Source organism: Delphinapterus leucas, chromosome 13, assembly GCF_059928025.1.
Source record: "Delphinapterus leucas isolate spDelLeu-1000000601 "Yukka" chromosome 13, BTC_Dleu_Yukka2, whole genome shotgun sequence".
In the NCBI taxonomy this organism is placed as follows: Eukaryota; Metazoa; Chordata; class Mammalia; order Artiodactyla; family Monodontidae; genus Delphinapterus; species Delphinapterus leucas.
In genome coordinates this window covers 12,860,514-12,884,581 of record NC_143141.1, presented here as the reverse complement: position 1 = coordinate 12,884,581, position 24,068 = coordinate 12,860,514, and the positions used below count along the sequence as shown (strand labels likewise).

The 24,068-nt window shown below is 45.1% G+C and overlaps 2 protein-coding genes across 7 annotated transcripts; both read right to left on the bottom strand.

Annotated features, from left to right (window-relative positions):
* Nucleotides 1–925: 925 nt before the first annotated feature.
* LOC111187428 (interleukin-36 beta-like) lies at nucleotides 926–9,346 on the bottom strand. The gene is given in 5 exon segments (XM_022599097.2): nucleotides 926–4,947; nucleotides 4,950–5,082; nucleotides 6,094–6,240; nucleotides 8,666–8,796; nucleotides 9,328–9,346. Coding segments are annotated over 5 exon segments (507 nt in total). The 3' UTR covers nucleotides 926–4,870.
* Nucleotides 9,347–16,486: 7,140 nt separating this feature from the next.
* On the bottom strand, nucleotides 16,487–22,512 carry IL36G (interleukin 36 gamma). 6 transcript variants are annotated; one of them, XM_089922820.1, is made up of 5 exons: nucleotides 22,493–22,512; nucleotides 21,758–21,819; nucleotides 21,166–21,273; nucleotides 20,314–20,453; nucleotides 16,487–17,216 (listed from the first exon to the last, which is right to left on the bottom strand). In XM_089922820.1, exons 1-5 carry the CDS (start codon nucleotides 22,495–22,497, stop codon nucleotides 16,983–16,985), a joined length of 549 nt encoding a protein of 182 aa, XP_089778946.1. In that variant the 5' UTR covers nucleotides 22,498–22,512; the 3' UTR covers nucleotides 16,487–16,982. The 6 variants fall into 6 exon arrangements, with proteins under 6 accessions (XP_089778946.1, XP_030618706.1, XP_089778947.1 ...); XM_030762846.2 differs by lacking the exon at nucleotides 22,493–22,512 and adding an exon at nucleotides 22,355–22,445; XM_089922821.1 differs by lacking the exon at nucleotides 22,493–22,512 and adding an exon at nucleotides 22,355–22,443 and having other exon boundaries at nucleotides 21,762–21,819.
* Nucleotides 22,513–24,068: the final 1,556 nt, after the last annotated feature.

Below are 24,068 nucleotides of genomic sequence, written 5' to 3'. Positions count from 1 at the left end.
TAGCTTAAAGCAGGTTCTCAATAGTTATTCCAAATGGACTTGAGATGTATTTTGAAGGTAGACTTCTTGGTGGATAGACTTGATGGGTTGGCAAAAACAAAAAAACTTGATGGGTTGGATGGTTGGATGTAGGTCTTTAGGGAAAAGAGGAATCAAGGATGACTCCTAGGTTTCTGTCTTGAGTAACTGAGATGGAAAAGACTGGGAGTCGGGATAGGCATATTGGGCAAGGATCAAGGGTGCTACTTAGGACATACTCAATTTGCAAGTTCTGAGACGATCCAAATTGGTAGCTGCCAATGCAAATCTGGAGCTCCAAGAAGAGCTCTGGGCCAGATCAAATTGTCAATATCCGTTTGGAATTTAAATTCGTAACAAGTAAGATCATCCAGTGAAACAGTATAGAGGAAACAAGGACTCAAGGATGAGCCCTGAGGAACTTCAACCTTCACAAGTCACATAAGGAGGAATCAGTAAAGGAGAGCGAGGTTGGGGAAAAACTAGGAGTGACTTGCTGCAGAACCCTTAGCACTGAGGGTAAGGATGAGGGGAGAGCGGCAGGCCATGTCCGATGCCAGTTAAGGTGAGGACAGTGGAGTGTCCACTGGATTTGGCAACAGCGACATCATTGGTGATGCTCAAAAGAAAGGTTTTGGTGGAGAAGTCAAAAGTCAGAGGTCTTGACTTCAGACTGTTGTGAACAGCAAATGGCTTACTAGTAATCGGGGACTTACCAATTAAAGTAACAACGAGGGGCTTCCCTGGTGGTGCAGTGGTTGAGAGTCCGCCTGCCGGTGCAGGGGACGCGGGTTCGTGCCCCGGTCCGGGAGGATCCCGCGTGCCGCGGAGCGGCTGGGCCCGTGAACCATGGCCGCTGGGCCTGCGTGTCCGGAGCCTGTGCACCGCAGCGGGAGAGGCCACGGCAGTGAGAGGCCCGCGTACCGCAAAAAAAAAAAAAAAAAAAAAAAAATGTAACAACGAGAGGTTATTCTTTGTACACTGATGAACAAAACTTTTTTTTTTTAACTTAAAATTAAGTTTTGGGCAGGGAGGAATGAACACATAATTGGGAGTATACATTGGAAAATCTACATCAAAGGGCAGATTGTCAGTAGCAGTTGAAAATAAAGAATGTCCAGGGAATTACCTGGCCATCCAGTGGTTAGGACTCCACACTTCCACTGCAGGGGGCACGGGTTTAATCCCTGATTGGGGAACTAAGATCCTGCATGCCACAAGGAGAGGCCAAAAATTTTAAAAAGAAAATAAAGAATTTCTTTAATCTATGGTCAAGCAATTCACCGATCTATTCTAAAGAATGTCTTGTGTGTGTGCACAGGAAGCATATACTAGAACGTTCACTGACACATTGTTTGTAAAACAACAACAAAAAATGGAAACAAACTAACTGTCCATCAATGAAGGGATGACTATTCAACCAATGGTAAAAATCATTCTATTGGAAACTGCCGCGGTTGAAAAGAATGAGATAGATCCATCCATGTAAGCATAAATAGCTATTTGAACATATTGTTGAGCGAAAAAAGTTGGAGGAATATAGGTATTGTATCATACCAATTAGGGAAACACACACACACACAACACCACCAAGTGTTTCCAATAGGTACATAGGAGTATGTAAATGCATAGGAAATGGACCAGAATGATGCCAAGACATCAGTGGTTATCGTTGGGTTGAGCGGGGGGGAATTGGGATTTGGGGGAAGGATTTGGATTTGTCAGTTATGTTTTTACTTTTTTTTATTTACAGGAGAACGTAGCCATGTATTAATAACAGCTGAAATTTATATTTTTTAAAGTGGAAAGAGTGAATGGGTTGTGAGGAAAGTAGTTTATAAGCAGAGGCTGTGAGTTTCTCAAAGGGATGAGAAGTAACTCTGGTCAACAAGACTCTGACCACCATAGAGCAGTGGGTAAGAGGACCAACTCCACCCTGAGGCTGCCTAGAGCAGCTGGGAGCTTAACCCTCTGCCTCATTCTCTTGGTTCTGCTAGCAGATGACAGATCGTCACGGTGGCCTGAGACTATGAGATCAGAGTTGATGAACACAGTTTAGGCCCCAAAAGTTGAGGTGGGGAGTAGAAGGCACCTCTCATTTCTCTATTTCAGCTGCATCAAAAATAAGGGCACTGCTTTGATTTTTATTTTGTCATCAGTGTATTCTCTATGTGTTTGAATGTAGATGGGGACCAGGGGTAAGGGACTGTACCCCCCAAACCTTCAAAATTTAATGTCAGCTCAAGGAGGTTAGATATATGTTTTTCTGCTTTGTTTACTACTGTATCCCCAGCATTTAGAACAGTGTAAGTGCTCAAAAAACATTTGCTAAATGATTGAAATTATTGGTCCTGACGCTCCTCTTGAGAATAAACCCAAGTTCTGGTATTTGCGGTTCAAGCCACATGGTGAGTTTAGGGAAACCATTGCTGCTGGCTTTGACCTTGGGCAGTAAGTTACAGCTTTTATTATGGTCGTGCTGCTATTATAGGCACAGATGAAGCCGATATTAATCAGAGCTTTAATCTGCAAAGATCTTCTAAATTGCACAGAAGTAGAGAACATCACTATGTAGGTTTTGGTCTTTTAATGGTTGGTATTAGATATTGGGAGGTGGCACTCTATCAGCTGCACAGTCTTTGTTATTGGGAATCTCATTTCTAGTTGCATCTTTGGCCAAGTAGAGAACCAATGAGGAATGATGTTATTATGACTTTTCACGTGACCTGTCCACTTATTCCTGGAGTCATTACCCAATCATACGGCTTAGAGTTGACTCTGGAGTATTTTCTTCATAATCAAGGCTCTTCTGCTTATAAATGACTCAAATGCTAATTGAGCAGTTAATTGATGGTTTATTTTCTGCATATTTCTCTTCCCTTCTTCTTTCTCATTGATAACTAGTGTTGTTTTCTTGCCTCAAGGTCACATTAGATTATAAACAAAATTAAAGTTCTCAACCTAAGTGACAGACAAAGATTCTCAGTTGCAAGCTCACAGAGCCTATGAAATTTTCTCTTCCAAAGAATAAAAGAAACTGGAGATGAAGAAAGGGAAAAGCAAATATAGACACTGACCCAAATTGGAAAGGACGGGTGGGAGGGAATAGGAATCTGAAATAGACTTGCATTTGGGGGTTCAGGGTGCTGAATGGAAGAGATTCAGGGGAAAGGCTATCCTCGAGCATCTCAAGTATAACCCCATCTCTGCCAGTCTATGGATAACTCAGCAGCCAACAGCCCTGGATCTGAGTAAGGCCACCTTAACTCGAGCTTAAGAAAGCAACAACAGCATCAACATCTTGAATATTAGAGTGTTTCAAAGGCTGGAGGAAAAAGTCATGGAAACCAGTGTTTCAGAGACGGGAACAAGGGAAATAAAACTGCTACAGCTCTCTTTTTCTTCTGTCGTGAGGGGATGAGATCTCAAGGTCCTTCTACTCTGCCATTTTGTCCCTCCTCTCTTTCTCCATCTGTCTATCTTGGAATGATGAGAAGTGATCCCAGGGAACAAGAATGGGGACTGGGGAAATTGAAGCAGGAAAATGAAGGAAGCCAATGCAAGGAGGTGTTCCTGAGCTCAGCACTCCTGTGGGCGACTGTGACTTAATCCTGCTGGGACCCTCTGAGGAACCATGTGGAATGCATCTCAGAATTGTCCACTTCAGTGATGGAAGAGAGCAGCATTTCCCTACCCGCTCCCATCCCCCATTGGTGAAGGATTCCCAGCCATTGCAAATCCCGATACACTTGCTCGTCATGTGCAAAGAAGGGCAAGGTTTCCTGAAGGAAGAGAGACTGACATGCTCACATTCATGTTCAGAGCATTGCAGTTACTTGCAATTTACACGTCACTGGTTAAGTGGCTACATAAATTATACTACAGGCTTTAACTAAAGTAATCCTCACAAAATGGACAACTGGCTTAAAAGCATGTCAATAAAGAAACTGTTGATTGAATGTTCTACTAGAGTCTAGAAAACATGAATAATAGCAAGAATATATCATAGCTGATGCCTGAAAAAAATGTAAACCACTATTAGTGATTCTTTGAAATACAGACTGATTTACATTTACTATGGTTAACGATTAATCTTAACCAAAGTATATACTGTGTGTCAGATTTTTTTTTTTGCGGTACACGGGCCTCTCACTGTTGTGGCCTCTCCCATCGCGGAGCACAGACTCCGGATGCGCAGGTTCAGCGGCCATGGCTCACGGGCCCAGCTGCTCCGCGGCATGTGGGATCTTCCTGGACCGGGGCACGAACCCATGTCCCCTGCATTACCAGGCGGACTCTCAACCACTGCGCCACCAGGGAAGCCCCTGTGTGTCAGATTATTAACTAATGATATTATGAGTTTATCATGATTATCAAGACATGTAAAATTTTTACTTCACATTCATCTTACCCTTTAGATGCCTCTTTTGGAGTGCATAATATTTATAATAAACATGCATAGAATTAATATTCTTTTATTGATAGGGTTGTATGAACTAAACTGTTTGGAATTCACATCTCTAGGCTATGGGTTGGCAGAAGGAATAGGAAGAGAGGCTACAAGAAGCATTTGGGATGTGGACTTAAGTAGGTGGATGGTGGGACAAGAACAAGAAAGAATAAAAAGTGACTCGTAGGTTCACCCTGGAATGATGCTCAAGTGGGGGGGGACATGGTATATCTTGAGGATATCTAGAGGGTGTCCAGAGGATGAGATGGTTTTGGAGTGACGAGAATGAGGTAGACTATGGATGGGCATCAGTGCATGGCGGTCTCTTAAGATGACCCATTGTGTTTTCAAACAGAAGAATCTCTGACTGCTTGATCCAGCCACCTAGAGCCCAGGCTGGATTTAGTTTTCGCCCTCTAAGTAGAAGTTAGTGTTTTCGGTTTTGCCCCTCTCCTTGGTGAGAGTGACGGGCTGCCCACCATGGAGGAGGTAGCTATGAACCAGCCTGGGCAGGAGACTGACTGAAAGACGAAAGTGGAGACCTCCTCGATGCAGAAAAAGAGAAAGGGCTCCTGCCCTTTGAAGTTCCCACATAGGTTCACGATATTTTCCTCCTGGGCGTGGGAAAGAGGCTTGTTAGAAAGGATTGCTGGGAGGCGGAAGCTAAACTAACTCAGCCCTGGGAGAGTCTCATTTCCCCAAAGGGAGGGACAGAGGCCAGGGACACAGGCTGATGAAAGGGAAACACCAGCTTTGAAATAGGCAACCCAGGGCTTCCCTGGTGGTGCAGTGGTTGCCGATGCAGGGGACACGGGTTCGTGCCCCGGTCCGGGAAGATCCCACATGCCGCGGAGTGGCTGGGCCCGTGAGCCATGGCCGCTGAGCCTGCGCGTCCGGAGCCTGTGCTCCGCAACGGGAGAGGCCACAGCAGTGAGAGGCCCGCGTACCGCAAAAAAAAAAAAAAAAGAAATAGGCAATCCACTTGTTGCCAGTAGCTTGGCCTCACCCCAGGATCCCATCACACAAGGTGTTTCTGATTCCTTAAGGCAGCATGTCTTCCTGAGAACGGGGGGTGGGGGGTGGGGGGCGGAATTGTAAGTCTCTTTCATGGATGCACCCATCTGATGGTTCAGGCCAGTCTCACGAGATTCCCAGCCTCCAAGTGGGTTTATACATTACAGCTTCCATCATAAGCAGAGGATTCACTTCAAAACTACAGATCTTACTTTCAGTACGGGGACCATAAGTATGTCATCCGCAAGACCTGATTAACAATCTCCCCTCTTGTCTCCACTGCCTTTGCTTAAGAGGAAGCATCCCAGCACCTAAGAGAATTTCTGGGAGGCAGTTAAAGAAGACTGAGAATGGAGAAGCCACCATTCTTTGGCCTTTCTGAAACACTTTCATGGGTGTATTCTCTGGCTGGCAGAGGGTGCTCTGACATTTAAATGAGTGCTGCACCCATTCCAAAGGTCGCTTATATTGATTTGGGAATCAGCCAGGTCAGCTGTCCTCTACACTGAATACCCCGGATTGCACACCTGTTACTTTTATTCAGTAACATGTTAAATGACATTGAAAGTTCATCTCATTGCACTTCTCTCATTAGCTGTACAGCCGCTCACCTTAAGCTGCAAAGCAGGCTGGCCCTGGATTTCTGTACAGCAGAGACAGAGATTTTGCTCCTTGATTCCCAGGTAATATGGAGTACCTTTTCCACTACAGTAAAAGTCCGTGTCTGTACGTGCTGTTAAGGAAAGGAAACCCATTTCCTTTTTCTTCCTTAATATCAGAACTCCAGCTGTCACCAGGGCACATTATTTCCCCAAAATAAAAATAAATTTCCCACCACACTTACAGCTAACTTTGACCATATGCTTAAGGTGTAGCCGATGAGACAGGAGTGGAAGTGTTGTGTGAGATTTCTAAGAATGTTCTTTAAAAGTAGTTGACTCGGCTGGGAGGAGCTTTATTTCTTATACCCTGTGTCTTCATACTTAGATGATGGTGGAGGTGACCTTGAACTCGGTAAAGCAGAACACCAGACTCCTTGGATTCCGGTGGCATGATGAAGCCACCGTACTGGCCTTAACCTGCCTTCTCAGGCTTCTGTTCCATGAGAAAGAAAGAAACTTCTACCTTATTTAAGTCCCAGTTTGGTGGATGTTCTGTCCCTATCAGTTGAATTTAATTCCCAACTAATTTAGTAGGTGATTCCCAAGAGCCTGGGTGTTCTGCATCTATCCTTCTGGGCAAGGGGCAGGGAATTTATCCATTCAACATTCTTTATTGAGTGTTCATTCAAGACAAGACCCTGGAGATCTAGGTGAGAACAGGAGAGACATCGTCATTATTGCCACGGAAAATGAGACTAAACCATGTAAGCAGAGAAATGACCAGAACCACAGTAAATGGCAACACCTGCTTTGGGGAAAGGGGCCAAGGCCTGGGACAGTAGAAGACAGACCAAACTGAGAAACAGGAACCAAGAAAGACTTCTCTGCTGAGGTGAAGTTCAAACCAAGACCTTAAAGCTAAGAGGAAGCTAAGATGTGAAGAAATGGGAATCCGGTGGTGGAGGAGGTTGGATGAAAGTGTTGACAGGGACAGGAAATGTAAAGATGCTTACGTGGAAAAGAGCTTGATAAGTTCAAGTCTCCGAAAGAAGACTGCTGCTGTGCCTGAGATCGCCCCACTGCTCCCTTCCCCCCACCTCCCACCCCTAAAACACAAATAGATGGGAAGGATACTCTTCAATTAACATAGTAAGAAAGTCACTCTTGATGCTTTGTCATGGCTGGATAGGAGGCTACACAAGTGAAGTGGGAGGGGGGGGCAGTGAGGAAGTGATACAGTGATCAAGGTGAAAGATGATACGATCTCATAAATAGGCATATTTTGCACATAGACCCATCAGTGTCTGCTGATGGATTAAATGGAAATTGAGGAAAAGGAGGACTAAAGATGTCTCCTGTATTTCTGGCTCCAGACTGGGTCCATGAACAGTTTGTGGAGTCAGATCCACAGTTCCACTTGGGATAGGTGTAGTTAGAGATGTCTGAGAGGACATCGAAAGGACATGGGTAGGATTTTCAGAGGCGACGTCTGGGTTGGAAGCATGAATGCCAGAATGTAGAGGCAAAACATCAATCCAAGAGACCAGCTCTCAATCCCTTTAGAGGGGTGGTAGGATGATTGCAGGCTGAGGTCTGAAAATCCCCAACACTTGGAGATTTTATAGAGAAAGTAGAGTCAGAAAGGAGAATGCGGAGGAGGAGCCAGTGAACCACAGAGAATGTTCTTACCTAAGGAGAAGATGGAGAGTGTTCAAGAAAGAAAGAGTCATCAATTATGCTGACTGCTGCTGAGGAACCAGATGTGAGCACAGAGAAGTGGGTCTGGTGGCCTTAGAAAGAGAAGCTGGCAGGGAGTGGGCAAAGAACAGTTCAGAAATTTTATTGTTTGATGTAAGCGTGAACAGGAGGGGAAATGGAGACAAGTTGTATAACCAACTCTTCCATGACTATGGTTGTATGTAGAACAGTATATAGATTGCCACATAGGAAAATAGAATGGTTGTAGAAACGAAATGTGCAAATCCAGAGGAGGTTTTTAGTATTAAGCTTGGAAATGTTATATTAGAGCGTGTCTATCTGCAATAGAAAGAATCCAGTAGACAGACAAAGACAGGATATGCCAGGAAGAGAGGAATTAAATCAGACATTGAAGGAACAAACAAGAGAGGAAAGAAGCTGATTTGGATTAACTTTTTTTCATCTTTATTGAGGTATAATTGACATGTGATGGACTGATGGGAGGAAGGAATATTCCCCCATTATTAGAAGAAAGGACAGCAAATTAGAAAAGTGTAGGTATGATAATGGGAAGATGAAGGAGTTTAAATCTGAGGACAGAGGTTGCGACGGTTAGAAGAGAGAAACTCCAAGGAGAAGGTCAGCTACTAATTGAATGAATAATCCCTTCTTAACTAAGGACATTTTCTTTTGATAAGGAGAGCTGCCACTCCATCACACCCTCATTTCTGGGTACGGGTTTCCTTTATGTGAGGGAACCATCTTGCCCTTTCTTGCCGTTCTTGAGGACACTGGAAACTGGTTCCCAGGCTCAGCCCCATCCCCAGTGGAGATGATGTCCCTTTAAGAGGCAACGCAGTGGTTTTGACTGTCACTCACCAGCTTTGACATTGCTGCCAAAAGGAACTGCTATTAACCGATTTCTTTTTAGGACCCACACCATCTGCTGAGAATCACAAATAAGATGGTAACTGGGAATTAGGTGTGCTGCCAGATGACAGAAAAGCACAAAATACACATGAGGTTATTATAAACTTCAGGACTCCTATTGCATCCTGGTAATAAAGGCTTTTGAATTCCTAGGGGGAGATTTACTGCTTTGACAAAGAGTAACTATAGGAGAAAGGGAAGGAAATTAAGGCAGGGGCTGGTTTGTGAATCAAAGCATCTGAAAGGAGCTCCATGCATTCATAGTCCGAGAGATTTTCAATATTCACCCTTTTTTCTAGGGTTATCAGTGACTTGTCTTTTTCCCTGACTGATAGTTTCTGGGTAGTAACAAAACCAAATATATTTAAATCAGGCATCAATATGTTGTTTGTTTCTCCTTTACCCTCTTTACCAAAATCAATAAGCAGTTCTAAATGCACATCATAAGAAAAGAGCTAAATAAGATTTTCAAATGCGGGTTTTGTGATCTGAGTATTTTAGCAAGAGCAAACACATTTACAACTTGAGCAAATGATAGGGGCCCTTGTACCCTCTTTCGTTGGAGAGGGTAGATGGAAGTATTTCCAAGCTGCTTTGTGATTCACCACCACTTACCCAGGGGACTAAACTCCATGTTGGCTTCAGGGCTTTCTGTGAAGAGGACAAAGTAGATCAGATGGTGGACAGGTTGTGGTCCGCAGTTGGTCTTGTGGGGGAAGAGGGAAGAAAAACATCTTATCCGTTTCTCTCCCCTCCCCCAGAATTCTGTGTAAAAAAATTTTCGAGAAAGCTGCCCTGAGATCCTATCTTATCAATAGATGCACATTTGAGATTAAGGATGGGAAATCATGTTCCAGGGCCATAAAACCCCGGCTGGAAGCTCCCATCACTGTCGTGGCTGCAGTGGCCCTAGGATGCCCTCCATCTGTCACATCTGGGATTGTTAGGAGATTCCAGCGCATCAGCTCAACCACCTTCTAGTGCAGCGAGTCTCTGGATTCAGAGGAAGGAAGAAAGAATGTGTGCCTATCTCCCTTTAGCCCTCCATACAGCTGGTAAGCCACCAATTCTCCCGACTTCAAGCTTGAACATCCTAAATAATGGGCAGCTACCCTGTCTCTCTCACCCCCATCGTCCCCCATCCCTCATCCAAAGAGGCATCTCTAAGGATCCTGCGCAAGGACATCCATGGGCCCCATGAGGTATTTTGACTGTTAGGGGACATCCACCTCTGGGCTTATGGTTAGGATCCCAGGACAGTTCCCCAAGAAGACCACAAACTCCCCACAGTGAGAACCAGTTGTTCACACCCCTCTCTGCCTCAGGATCTGCAGTGCCTGATTCTATAGTCATCCCCAGAAAGGAAGTAAGCAAGCCACCACCTACCTCATTGGAAGCAGTCCCAGCTCCTCTGACACCCTGTGTCTTGGACCAAGGCCCAGAGAGGCTCCTCAAGGTTGGACACAGAACAGTGAAAAAAGGTTCCCCACACATGGTTCTGAACAGCAGGAGTTACCTTTGTCCAAAGAGATGCTCTTGTCCTCGAGTCCAATGTTCAAGCTCCACCTGCACCCAAGGGCCCAGTAAAGCTGTCCAGGACTCCCAGGCCTTTAAATGAGCAAGGAAGAAAGGTTATTTCCTGGCTCTTGGTGTGCCCACTTTGGCAAGAAAGCTAGTCCGGAACAGACGTCCTGTGAGCCTTCAGTGGGTGACTGGGAGGCAACAGTGGTGTGGCCGGGCTGGGGTCCTGGAGAAACCAGAGCAGAGTAAATGCCAGGAAGCACCAATGAGGAAATGAGGAAATACAGAAAAGGCCGGGCGCTGAGTGAAGGAGAACTTCCTTCTGGACTGCTTGGAGGCAGAGGTGTGGCTCTCCTGATTCACTGACTTGTGTGATCCATAGCCTCATTCACCTCTGATTTGAGGCAATTCATTGTGCTCCTTTCAGAGTTTTGCATAACCAATATTGAGAGCTCGTTCTGTATCTGATAGAGATTTACCTGATTAATCTTTTCATCCTCACAACAACCCTTTAGGGGCCATTCCTCTTTATTTGTTATGGAAGAAAACAGTCCCTGAGAGATGACAAAACTTACCCAAAGTCACATAGCTACTGAGAAATTTAGCTAAGTTAGAAGCCAAGTCTCGGGACTTCCCTGGTGGTCCAGCGGTTAGGACTCTGCACTTCCATTGCAGGGGGCATGGCTTAGATCCCTGGTCGGGGAACTAAGATCGTGTATGTCATGTGGCACAGCCAAAAAATAAAGATAAAAAGCCAAGTCTTTCTGTTCTTAACCACTATGTGATATGTTTCCTTTGGGTCATGGTCTCCTGCACCTTGTGTTAACTGAGGCACATAGGAGGCCTTGTGCTCAGTGGTGGATATTCAAAACTGCACTGTGTCCAAGGAGGCTCACGTAGTAGATGGAAACTTGGAGATTTTCTGGCTTCCTATCTCTGCATTAGGAGTCAGACTCAGCCTCAACATTGGTGGCGAAAGGGAATCATTGACCTCGAAACCCTACTGTTGTTCAGGCCTAAGTGTTAAGAAAAGAAATCTGCTCATTCTATGCCAAAATTTGCTTCCATGTAACTCACAACCACTGATCAGGGTTCTGTTCTCTGAAATCCACCACCGACTCTCTCCCTGGGAGTATTGCAATAACCCCTAAGTGGTCTCCCTGCTTCTGTTGTTACCTCCTTAAAGTTCAACTCCCACCCAGCAGTGAGCAAGATCAAAGATGTCCACGTTGGGCTCCCCTGGTGGCGCAGCGGTTGACAGTCCGCCTGCCGATGCGGGGGAACGCGGGTTCGTGCCCCGGTCCGGGAAGATCCCACATGCCGCGGAGCGGCTGAGCCCATGAGCCATGGCCGCTGAGCCTGCGCGTCCGGAGCCTGTGCCCCGCGACGGGAGAGGCCACAACAGTGAGAGGCCCGCGTACCGCAAAAAAACAAAAAAAAAATGTTAAGGGCTAGACAACTGATGATGTACTTGAAAACATTTTTTTAATTTATTTTATTGAAGTATAGTTGATTTACAATGTTGTGGTAATTTCTTCTATACAGAAAAGTGATTCAGTTATACATATATATGTATATATATATGCATTGTTTTTCATATTCTTTTCCATAGTATTTTATCACAGGATATTGCATATAGTTCCCTGTGCTCTACAGTAGGCCCTTGTTGTTTATCCATCCTATATATAAGGGTTTGCATCTAATCCCAACCTCCCACTCCATCCCTCCCCCACCCACCTTTTCCCTTGGCAGCCACAAGTCTGTTCTCTATGTCTGTGAGTCTCTTTCTGGAAAACATTGTTTTTAAAAGACCATGAACACAGCCTGAGTTTTCCACATAGAAAAATAAAATTTGTCACCAGTCCTCTTAGCTCTGATCTCTCTACTTCTCAAAACAAAATTTTCTCCTACATATGGCCAGTGTTTTCCCAGGCCTCACCAGCTCCTAGGAAGGGGTCACACCAACCATGATGACCCATCTATGAGCTGGCTTACACAAAGGTATGGGTAGGGAGTGGTTCACCACTGTAATGCTGAAAACTGGCCTTTTCTGTCCTCCCTGCCCCACTCCCACCCCACCCCCAACCCCTGCAGATGGCGTGTGCCTCTTCCCCGTAGCCTGCGAACGAGATTTGGTTACCAACCCATATGACAGGGGGAGATTTCCGAGCAGTAAGGGGAAAGTCCGTACATGGAACCCTGCCTCCTGATATCTCATGTACTCAGCTAAATATTATTTTACCTCTTTAGGACACAATCATGTGTTGTGATTCATAATAAGAAATATATATTTGGTCTTTGTCTCCGTTTCTGGCACGGAACTCCTAAAACCCTTGGAATGTCCTAGGTACGGAGAGCAATCATGGTGTCTTTGTTATGTTAAAGAGGTGATTTTGCTGGTTTCCAGGAAAACGAACTGTTTGATTAGAGGGTTTGGAACTTTCACAGTGCCACCCGCCCTTGACCTCCAGGGAGAGGAGAGAGGCTGGAGACTGAAATCAATTGCCAATGGCCAGTGATTTAATCAATCATACCCATGTAATGAAGCCAAAAGATGGGGTTTGGAGAAGTTCTGGGCTGGTGAACATGTGGAGATCTTGAGAGAGTGGCACCCTCAGAGAGCAAGGGAGCTCCGCGCTCCGTCTCCATACCTTGCCATATGCATCTCTTTCATCTTAGGCCCAGCTCTAAACCTAGTAAGTTGGAATTTTGAGGGGAATGGGTTTAACTCACTAGGTCTAAATTTTGCCCAAACACCAGAGCTTTTCATTTACACCCCAGGTGATTCTGCTATTGCTTCAAGTTTGAGAAACTGGTACACAGTACAGCTCAGCACTTACGGCATTGCATGATGATGCTTAGGTGGCCAGGGGTGCTCTGCCTGGGGTGGCTCAACCGCTGACACCCGGCTAGGTAAGTACAGCCCCAATTATGGGAGTGAGGTGGTTCGTATTTGCTGTCTTGCTCTGGGCAATTGTTGCTGATTTCTCCCACAGTGTTTCATAATATCCCAACTCCAGGAGACAGAAATTGAAGGACCCCAAATCAAGAGTGTCATTATTTCCAGTTCAAATACTCAATCTCGGTGCCACCCTCCGCAAGTCACAGCCACACCATACACCTCCTTTTCCCCACCTATAAAATGAAAAGGCTAAAGGAGATGATGTCATTAAGAAAAACTGTCCAATTCCTGGAAAAGGGGCGGGGGGGATAATTATGGTGTGCCTTTTATTTTTAATTGAAATAGAGTTGATTTACAATGTTTCAGGTATACAAGTGATTCAGTTATATATATATCAATATATCTATATGTATATATAGATATAGATAGATATTCTTTTTCAGATTTTTTTCCATTATAGGTTATCACAAGATATTGAATATAGTTCTCTGTGTATACAGTAGGTCCTTGTTTTTTATCTATTTTATATAGAGTAGTGTGTATCAGTTAACCCCAAATTTCCAATTTATCCCTCCCACCTTTCCCCATCAGTAACCATGTTTCTTTTCTATGAGTCTATTTCTGTTCTGTAAATAAGTTCATTTGTATCATTTTTTTAGATTCAACACGTGATACCATATGATATTTGCCTTTAATCTCTACGTCCATCCATGTTGCCACAAATGGCATTATTTCATTCTTTTTTATAACCGAGTACTATTCCATTGTATATATAGACCACATCTTCTTTATCCATTCATCTGTCAGTGTACATCCATGATGCTTCCATGTCTTGGCTATTGTAAATAATGCTGCTATGAACATTGGGGTGCATGTTTCTTTTTGAATTAGAGTTTTCGTCTGTTCTGGGTATATACCCAGGAGTGAGATTGCTGGATCATATGGTAACTCTATTTTTAGTTTTTTAAGGAACTCTCATACTGTTTTCCACAGAGGCTGCACCAATTTACATTCCCACCAACACTGTGTGTCTTTTCAAGGTCATACTAGAGCATTATCTACCAGGCCCACTCAAGCATCATCTCACTCTCTACAAACACAACTTTATTTGATTTACTACTTACTGTTAACTTGTAGAACATAAAGAGCATATGACTTTCATCCAATAGAGATGTAAATGACATCAGTCTGATAGAAAAGATAACGTACAAAGTTTATACTTTAAGAAACAGAAGTAGGACTTCCCTGGTGGCGCAGTGGTTAAGAACCCGCCTGCCAATGCAGGGGACACAGGTTCGAGCCCTGGTCCAGGAAGATCCCACATGCCGCGGAGCAACTAAGCCCATGCGCCACAACTTCTGAGCCCACATGCTGCAACTACTGAGGCCCACGTGCCTAGAGCCTGTGCTCTGCAACAAGAGAAGCCACCATAATGAGAACCCCTGCACTGCAACGAAGAGTAGCCCCCGCTCGCCACAACTAGAGAAAGTCCACATGCAGCAACGAAGACCCAACCCAGCCAAAAAATAAAAGTAAATAAATAAACTTTAAAAAAAAGAAATAGAAGTAAAAGCATATACTTAGACACATGGAGGAAAACATAAAAAGAGCTGCAAAAGACTTAGCAGTTGCCTCATGAGACAGAAAGCAGTTGGCTCAGAAATAGGACTGAGGCGGGAGAATATTGCTTTTAACCGTAGACGACATGTACTATTTTGGTAAGAATCTTCTTTTAAATAACTTCGTAAAGTCTAAGAAATAAAAACTGATGTTTCATTGACATGAATAATTATTCATTACAGCCACTGGTCTCAGGGTTTGGGGGCAGCATCTTTAGTCCCCATGCCCAGTTGTTCACAAGTCAAGGGACAGTGTCTTCAGGAAACAGCCTTTGCCCTTCAGCAACTCTGGTGCCAGAAGATGTGAGCCCCAAAGCAGCTCGACAGAAAAACATCCCACTCAACTGTTTTCTCTGTACTTGTGATTTTGGTGGCAAGGTTCTTAATTATCCCCTGGAATCCAAAAGCCCCTCGGTGCATCAAGGCTGTCTGTGGCATCTAGTCGCTAAAAATCCAAAGGAAACAAATCCTTCAATGAGTGTTGGCCTGGAGCTCATGATACTCAAATGTAAGAGTATTTGATACAGCAAATGCGTGAAAATCAGAAGTGCACCAGGCAATTGCCTGAAAATGAGGTTGCTGCTCACAGGGGCCTTCCATGATCTCAGACACTGTGCCATATTGCGTACGTTATTTCTCAAATGCAACGGGTAAACCAGGGGTCCATGGAAGTCTGTTCCCTGGGTCCCACAAGCTATGAGATTATTATGTTGTTGTTTTCGTTTGTTTGCTTGTTTTTTGTCCCTACTGAGCGGCATGCAGGATCTTAGTTCCCCGACCAGGGATCGAACCCCGGGCCCATGGCAAGCGAAAGTACCAAGTCTTAACCACTGGACAACCTGGGAATTCCATATGTTTTCATTTTGATTACTCTTAAATAAGTTACCAGAATCTCTTCTGGATGACCAGAATGACCACCTTACCCCCGAGCCCAGCCACATGGCACCAGGGCTCATATTAGAGCTTTGTGTGAGTGTCTACACGTGCCAAGTAACAATCCAGGGTGTCATAGTGCCCGCATGAACAAAGATTTCACAGTAGAGAAAGGAGATGGGAAAACTGAATCATCAGACAGCCTGGGAGGATGGAGATGCCATAGCACTCGGAACCACGATCATGTCACATGCAAATGTGTCATCGGATCCCAATTGTCAGATGTAACAGTTGATAATGTAGCAATGTAAACTGGCAGATGTCACAACCTGTCACCATTTATTAGCACCGAGTGTAGTACTGAATATCCAGTGACTAATTCTTCTATTCGATATTCCAGAACTAATTAGCTTGGTGTTCACTTTAATGTGGACTTCTGTAAAGTTGCATGTTAAAAATAGATTTCATCAGAATATATCATCTGAAGCATGGCTGGTGGGAAATTTAGGCTCTCTGTTCAAAAAAAAAAGGGAACTTTACTGCAGTTTTTAAAGGGAGTATATGGATGGTGAGAATGGCTAAAAGAAAAAAAAGAAAGCAAGGCTGTGAGACTATACAGAAAGTAGTCAAATAGTGGTGCCTTTTACATGCGCTATCCCTCCCACCACCCTATCACCATTGATAAGGGCCCTTCTCCCCTCAGCTAAGCCCCAGTGCCAGACTTACCCACTGCGGTGTCCTTATTCCATCACTCTTGGTAATTTCAGATTACTCCTTGTTTCCTATTTCATTTTGTAACTGTTTTAGCTTTCTTATCGTATAAACACGTGGAGTTTATATTTGGTTTTATGGTAACAGATTATTAGAATTAGACATAAGTAATTTAATGAAGAATTGGTTTTCTTTACAAGTTCCTAACCCTTAAAAGGATATATTACACCCCTTACAATATACTGGAAACAGAGAGAGACTATGGGAAACGTAATCCCATTAGGAAAGGAAACAAAGCAAAACAAAAACAAAGATCAGCTCCATGCTAGTCCCAGGATCTTGGGTAAGATGGGTGAACTCTGAATTCGTGGCTCTTCATAACCACCCCTGGGACAGGTGTTTTTTGGGTCCCGATGTCCGTGTACAGATGGCTTGAGAGATGTACAGTTTCAGCTTGAAAGGAGAGCCACACGTCACCGCCTCCCTCCTGCTTTCGAGCCCACATTCTATTCCTTGGATGCCACGAGGTCATTGCTTCTTCTCCGTTCATAAAATAAGATGAGAACAGGGCCAAGCCCACCTCTCAGCATCAATGTGCAATGACGCTGAGATAATCCAGATGAAGACACGCTGAGAACGAGAAATTATAAGACCAAGCTGCCACCTCTAGGCTGAGTTAAATCTATACGGAAGGCAGTACTGTACATTTTCCCCAGGTTCGAAGTGAGAAAGATGGGCTGGCCTTTCTCGGAGGAGGCGATGAACCAGTCGGGAAAGGCCACGGACTCAAAGGTGGAGGTTCTGCCTGTCTGGCTATGGTAGAAAAGGAAGGGCTCCATGGGCTCAGGTCGGTTGTACAGATCCAATATTTTCTGGTCCTGAAATGGGACAGAAAATGCCAGAAGGAGAAGCACAGGCTGTTTGAGTAGTTCAACATTACTTGTACACAACATGTAAATGTTCCGAAGTTTGAGCAACCCTATCCATCTATTAGAGCAAACCAAGAAAAACCCATTTCAAAGGAACAGCAGAGTAAGCACACATGAAATTTCACCTTCCTGCCCCCCACCCTCAACTCCAGAGATGGCATGGAGTGACACAAGACACAGGTTCATGAACAAGTGGCCACCCTTGAATGACAAATTGGAACTCTCCCCGCACAAGAGGCTGCAGGGACCACCCCACCCCCAGGAAAAGGAAGGAAATGCAAATTCGCTGCAGGAAGCCAAGGTCTTCCCTCACCAAAGCTGCATCCGTGAGAGCCCCCCTCCCGCAAGAACCACTGCTCTGGCAAAGGACCGCCAGGGCAGGGGTGTTTGGGTTTCCAATTAATTGCCAAACATATGAGAAAGGTCAGAGCCACGAAAAAGACACAAGAGGGTCTAACAAATCAAAGGACTTGCACTCAAAAAAGCAAAGTATATAGAACAATCAGAAAAGGTTTCTATATTGTATATAGAAGTATATTTGTGGATGTATATATTTATGTATTCACATATCATTCTATTTAGGTAAGATAAGTATTTCTAAGTAAATTGCATTATGTCCAAGATTCCCCAAAGAGACACAGGAATGGTCCATAATTCAGCCACATTCCACCCTGAGTAGGGGGAATTCTTCCAAAAGATTCCTTTATTCAGTTAATAACTTCCAGTTAATCTATCCAATTCTTTGGGCAGCCAAAAACCTAGGATTCATCCTTGATATTGCTTTCTTAGATCCCTCCATATTTAATCCAGCAGCAAGGCCTGTGAGCCCTATTTCCAAAATCTTTCCTGAACTGAGCCACTTCTCACTCCCTCCCCTACACCTGCTCCATCCTTACCACCCATTCTCTACAAAGCAGTTGAGTTAACTGTAAACTGAAATAATTGAATAAATAGGATCACGTTACCTTCCGGCTTAAATGTCTTGAATGATTTTCTAATTATCACAAAATTCAAAGTCTTAACAAAGCCTGCAGGGTCAACACCATGCAGCTCTTGCTTACAGAGCTGAAAATGTACTGTTCGGTCCTCATCTTCTTAATCACACTCCACATTCACTCTGTCAGCAAAGCCCATTGACTCAACTGAAAATACTTCCAGAATCTGACCGTTTTCTTCCTACCTCCATGCTATCCCCATATCTATCAGATCACACCTGGATCACCTCAAAGCCTCCAACAGGACTCTCCCCTTTGCCCTTCACACGCGGCTATCAAGTAGCGGGCAAAATAATCCCTGGTGGTCCAGTGGTTAAGAATCTGTCGTACAATGCAGGACATGCCAGTTGGATTCCTGGTTGGGGAACTAAGATTTCATGTGCCGCAGGGCAACGAAGGCCGCACATGGCAACTACTGAGCCTGCGGGCCACAACTAAACAGCACATGCCCAGCAACTACTGGGTCCGGGCGCTCTGGAGCTTACGCGCCACAACAAAGAGCCCTCATGCTGCAACGAATGATCCCGCATGCCGCAACTAAGACCCAACGCATCCAATAAATAAGTAAGTAAATAAATAAATAATTTTTTAAAAAACCATATGTCCGTTCATGTCACTCTTCTATTCAAAACGTTCTAGCAATTTGAATTGATTGAACCTGCCCTCACTGGACACTGCTGGCTCACTCCTTTGCCTCCTCTCCCATCTGCTAAAATCTCACCTTTGCGATAATGCCTGCTATACTATTTACCACACAGCCAGACCCCATCTGTTACTGGCACTGCCAGTCTCTTAACCTGGCTCTAATCGTTCTTTCCCAGGAGACATAACACCCTTTCACACGCCACAGATTTACCCATGATTATACTTCTTGTGGACCATTTCTCCTCTCCCACTAGAATGCAAGCCCCAGGAGGGCAGGACTCTGCCATTCTGTGCACTGATGATTCACAAATGCCCACAACAGTGCTGGAGGCCAGTAAGAACACACACATTTGCTGACTTGGATTATATTGAGTTGAATTAAATTGAATTGCAGTAAACAGAAGTTTCAGAAACAAGTTTTTACTAACAGGCAGTTATAAAGAAGAAAAATGCAAAACCAACTAGAGAGCTTGAGAATTAGCATAGTAAAGACTGAAATTTCACAAAAACAGAATAGAAAGATAATTTAGCGTGTGAATTAAAAGGTAATCAGGACCTGGGATGTTGAACCAACGAGTTCTCCCAGAATGCAACATGAAAAAAAAAGGACAGAAAGTGTGAGAAATTAGGTGAGATATTGAAGTGAGATCTCAAAGTTCCAATAAGTGATGAATAGGAATTCGAAAAGCAGAGGGGAGGCAGAAGGAAGGAGAGAATATACTTGAATAAACATTCATGGAGACATGGATGGACCTAGAGTCTGTCATAGACAGTGAAGTAAGCCAGAAAGAGGAAAACAAATATTGTATATTAACTCATGTATGTGGAATCTAGAAAAATGGTACAGATGAACCTATTGGCAGGGCAGGAATAGAGATGCAGATGTGGGGAATGGATATGTGGACACGGGGGGTGGGATGTATTGGGAGATTGGGATTGACGTATGTGCACTGCCATGTGTAGAACAGATAGCTAGTGGGAACCTGCTGTGTAACACAGGGAGCTCAGCTCGGTCCTCTGTGGTGACCTAGATGGGTGGGACGGGGGGTGGGGTGGGAGGGAGGCCCAAGAGGAAGGGGATATATGTATACACATAGGTGATTCACTTCGTTGTACAGCAGAAACTAACACAACATTGTAGAGCAACTATACCCCAATTAAAACAAACAAACAAACAACGGCTAGAATGTCTCAATATTCAAGAAAGACGAGCCCTCAACTAGTGAGGGGCAGGATAAATCAAATTAAAGTCTACTGCAGGCACATTATTCTAAAGGAGGAAGGGGTAAGTATGCTTAAGAACAGGACGATATTTCTTTTTTAATTATAAAATTAGATTTCCTAACAAATCAACTTCTCAGAAAAGAAATTGAGGTTTTTCTACATTATTTTTCTCAGTCACTCACCTTCAGCTGCAATTCGGGCTGTCCTCCGACGTCCTCACAATACAGACACATTTCTGGATTCTCTATTCCCAAATAAATGGGAACCCCTCTGTCTTCCTCAACAGAGCCTGGATTCTTGCATGAGATAACAGTGATAACGACTGTTAGATAAGAGGGGATATGGTGTCAGTGCCCCTTTGGAAGGCAGCTATGTTCACCACATACCACCAACGCACACAGTCCGTGCCCTTTGGAAGTCAGGAAAGACCAGGGTCTTCCAGGTAAGGCTGGAAGAGATCTTAACAGTATAATCCCTACTACCCCAGACCCACAAAATGGCCAGCCTCATATTCATTCATTCATTCATTCATTCACACCAAGCACCAATCACTGCCCTAAGAAATGGAGCAAACACAAAGAGTTAATCAGAGGGCAGACCCCACCCTTGAGATTTTCACACCTTTGCTTGAACACCTGGAGGTGAGAAGCTCCAACCCCAAGCAACCCCCCTGAGCCTTGGAGAGCCCTGTTCATTGACAAGTACTGCCTAATGTCATGTTGAAATCTGCCTTCCTGTGCTATCCAACCAATTAGTCCTCTTAGGACACCAGAAGTCTGGTAGAACAAGCCACTCCTCTTCCCTAAGACAGGCCTTCAGATCACTGCTCCCCAGAACACCGCTCCACTCTCTCTGCTCTCTTTGCCCTGGTCCAAGACACCCCTTCCCAGGCAGGTGTGGAATTCTTCCCCCTCCAGGTGAGCCCTGTTATAAAGCCACACTTTTAACAAAAGGCTGGATACCAGTATCCCAGCCGCAATGATGTGTGGGGGATCACATCACAAAGATCAACCACGTGGTGACCTCTCACCTACCTGGAGTCACACTGTTGTTCAATGGAGCTATCACGAGGGTCCGACCCTTAAGGATCCACGCCTGCTGATTCAAGTCAAAGCATTTTCCAGTCCAGGGTTTATCCATTCCTATTTAAATAGAAAAGAATAATGAAGAAACATGATTAAGGTTGCTTTATCAGATGCTAGGAGAAAGATTATCTACTCCAGGCCTTTCAGGAAGGACGGTTCAGGGTTTACACATCAAAACTGGCAGCTCTCACATGGCCCATCAGCTCAGCCTTTCTTTCCAGTAAAACTATGAGCTCTGGTGAGGAGGACAAGCCTGTAACTAGTCTAAGAGTTAGACAGTTAATGAGTTAAACCCTCATCCCCATAAGTACACATGTGTCAAGGCCCAGCTACTAACTTTGACAGCCACTTTGTATTTGGCCCAAGGCTAGATCTAGAGCTGCAGCAGTGAAAAAGAAATGGTCCTCATCCTCGCGGTCCAGTGGGAGATGGACAGCATTTGGTGGTAAGGTCCATATACAGGGAGGGGCAGAGAAGGCTGGGGTGTCCAGAAGAGACAGGCATGAGTGTCCCCAGCCCCCAGACCCCATCCCAACATTACTTGCTATATAGAATAGTCCAGAGGCTTCCATAATTGCTGCCGTAGCGGGGTTGTCTCGGCACCTGTGAGGACATTGATAGGAGATCTGAGTCTCAGGAGGCATTTCCAGACCCTCCCAAGGATACTGGTTCTTAAGGTCCTGATTCTGGGCAGGGAGCTGGGAAGCCTGGCCTGATACCAAGCCCTCGTCAGAAGATCTAGGCCACCTCCTGGGACAAAACTTCAAGGCAACCTTAGGGAGGGGTATCAAGCAGAAGTTTCCTCCACCCAGAGATCCAGCCAGGGACAGTGTCCCCCTAGGGGTTCCAAGCCCAGGCATGACTTTTGACCTTAAATACCCTACAGTTCCCTGATGTCTGTGCCTTCTCCTCCCAGCAGCCCTCCCCACTCCCACTGGCAAATTTGTCTGCCTGGGAACAGGGGAGAGACCCGAGCCAAGGCAACTCTGCCAGGATCCTAGCAGCTCCCCAAGTAAGAAGCAGCCAGCTCCGCACAGGACAAGACATGGACCCAGCCTGGCGTGGCTCCAGCCCTAAAGCACAGAAAAGAGGGATGCATAAGAGTCAAGGGACCTTCCAGCCATCCGCTGGCAAGAACCTTTATCAAAAGTGCAGGGGACTGAATCGCAGCTCAAGCAGCTCCCAAGAGCAGTGACGGGCTCTGGTGGAGTGGGGAACACTTATCTGGAGAGCATAGGGAGGTGCCAGCTTCCTCAGCGGGGCGTGACAATCTTACGACATGAAAGAAGAACGCCAGATCCTCCTGCCAGAAGATCCGGTGAGGCTCAGATGAAGAAATCACAGCATCAGTATGAGGAGGACCTGTCTGGGCTCCCTGAGAAGTAAGCACCAAGCCAAGCCCTACCAACAGGGTTAATGACAGACCCTGGGTTTCTCAAGAAGAGGAGACTGAGGGACTTCCCCAGATCCCAGTTCCCCGTGTCACTCTGGAGCTAGAACTGGACATGCAGGCTCTAAGTGAAGGGAATCCATCACCTGGGCCCAGGAAGCTTGCCCACTGCAGTTTCACTAAGAGAGTCCTGTGATGGCAAAATTAGCTGTGGGCTCAGGCAGGAGCCATATGGCGTTTCTGGCCACCCAACTGTTCCACTTCGGTCTGCCCGTGAGTGGAGGGTTAGGCTAAAAGCCCCTCCCCCACTCTTTCAGCCCCTCAGAGATGCGCCTCTATCCTCTTGGGAGCCACAGGCATTGAGCAACACACCCTTAACTGAGATAATCCTGGTCTCTGCTACCCCCAAATAGAGTGGACTCCTGACCAGCCCAAGGACTAACGAGGTAGGTAGTGGTTTCTCCAAAAACTGAGCCCCAGTTGCCAACTTATCCTTCACCCTCTGTTCCAGTAACGCAGGCCATTTGTAGGTTCTCAACAAATGGTAAGTTATTCTTCTATATGTTTGTTACACACACACACACACACACACACACACACAATCTGCTGAGGTCCCGCATAAAAATTTTCTGAGACGAGTTAACTTGACTGAAGTGAGTTTCAGAAGGCAGATTAGAAGCACCTACAGCTTCATATTCACCTGGGAAAAAAAGTGCAAAGAATAAGACAGAACCTTCCAGGCAAGCACCTCCATGAGCCCCTCTTCCCAACCTTGAAAAGAGTCTCCTTGCTCAGCCTCTCATACATTTCACCCCCATCTCCTTTTTGGCCTTAGAGGGACATAGTCTTTTCCTGTTGAGGCCCCAGTCCCATCACTTTTGGTTTCTAGAGTGCGGTTAGGAATTTAGACACTTCTGTTCAAAGCCAAGCTCAGCCCCATCGTCACCCCTTGAGTCCCCTCCGCCCAGCTGAAGAGTCTCTCCATTATGCGTCAGTCAACATATCCCCTTTCTTGGGATGCTTACCACAAAACAGCATCGAAAAGGCTCCATCTTCTGGCCCCCAAATTCCTTAGGTCTCTGTTTCAATCAGGATCCAGTCTGGAAAGCAGAACCCACACAAGGAATTGCAAACAAAGGGAACTGAACACAAGAAACTGGTAACACACATGTTAGAAGGCTGGAGAGTAAAAAGGATGCCCGAGGTATCCCAGATAGCACCCAATGTGGGAAGGAATCAAGAGGAAACAGAAGAATCTAGAAGCTCAAAGGAGGAAACTTGTAGGACTGATACTTAGACCTCAGGACGGGTTCCTCTGCTGAACTGATGCTCAGACCTGCGAAAAGACAGAGTGTAGTCCGCATCCATTCTAAAGTGCCCAGTTTCAACTTTAGTGTGAATGAGTATCAGAGAAATGAGAAGGAATAGTACTGATGATGGTAAGAAGGAAGAACAGAGCCAC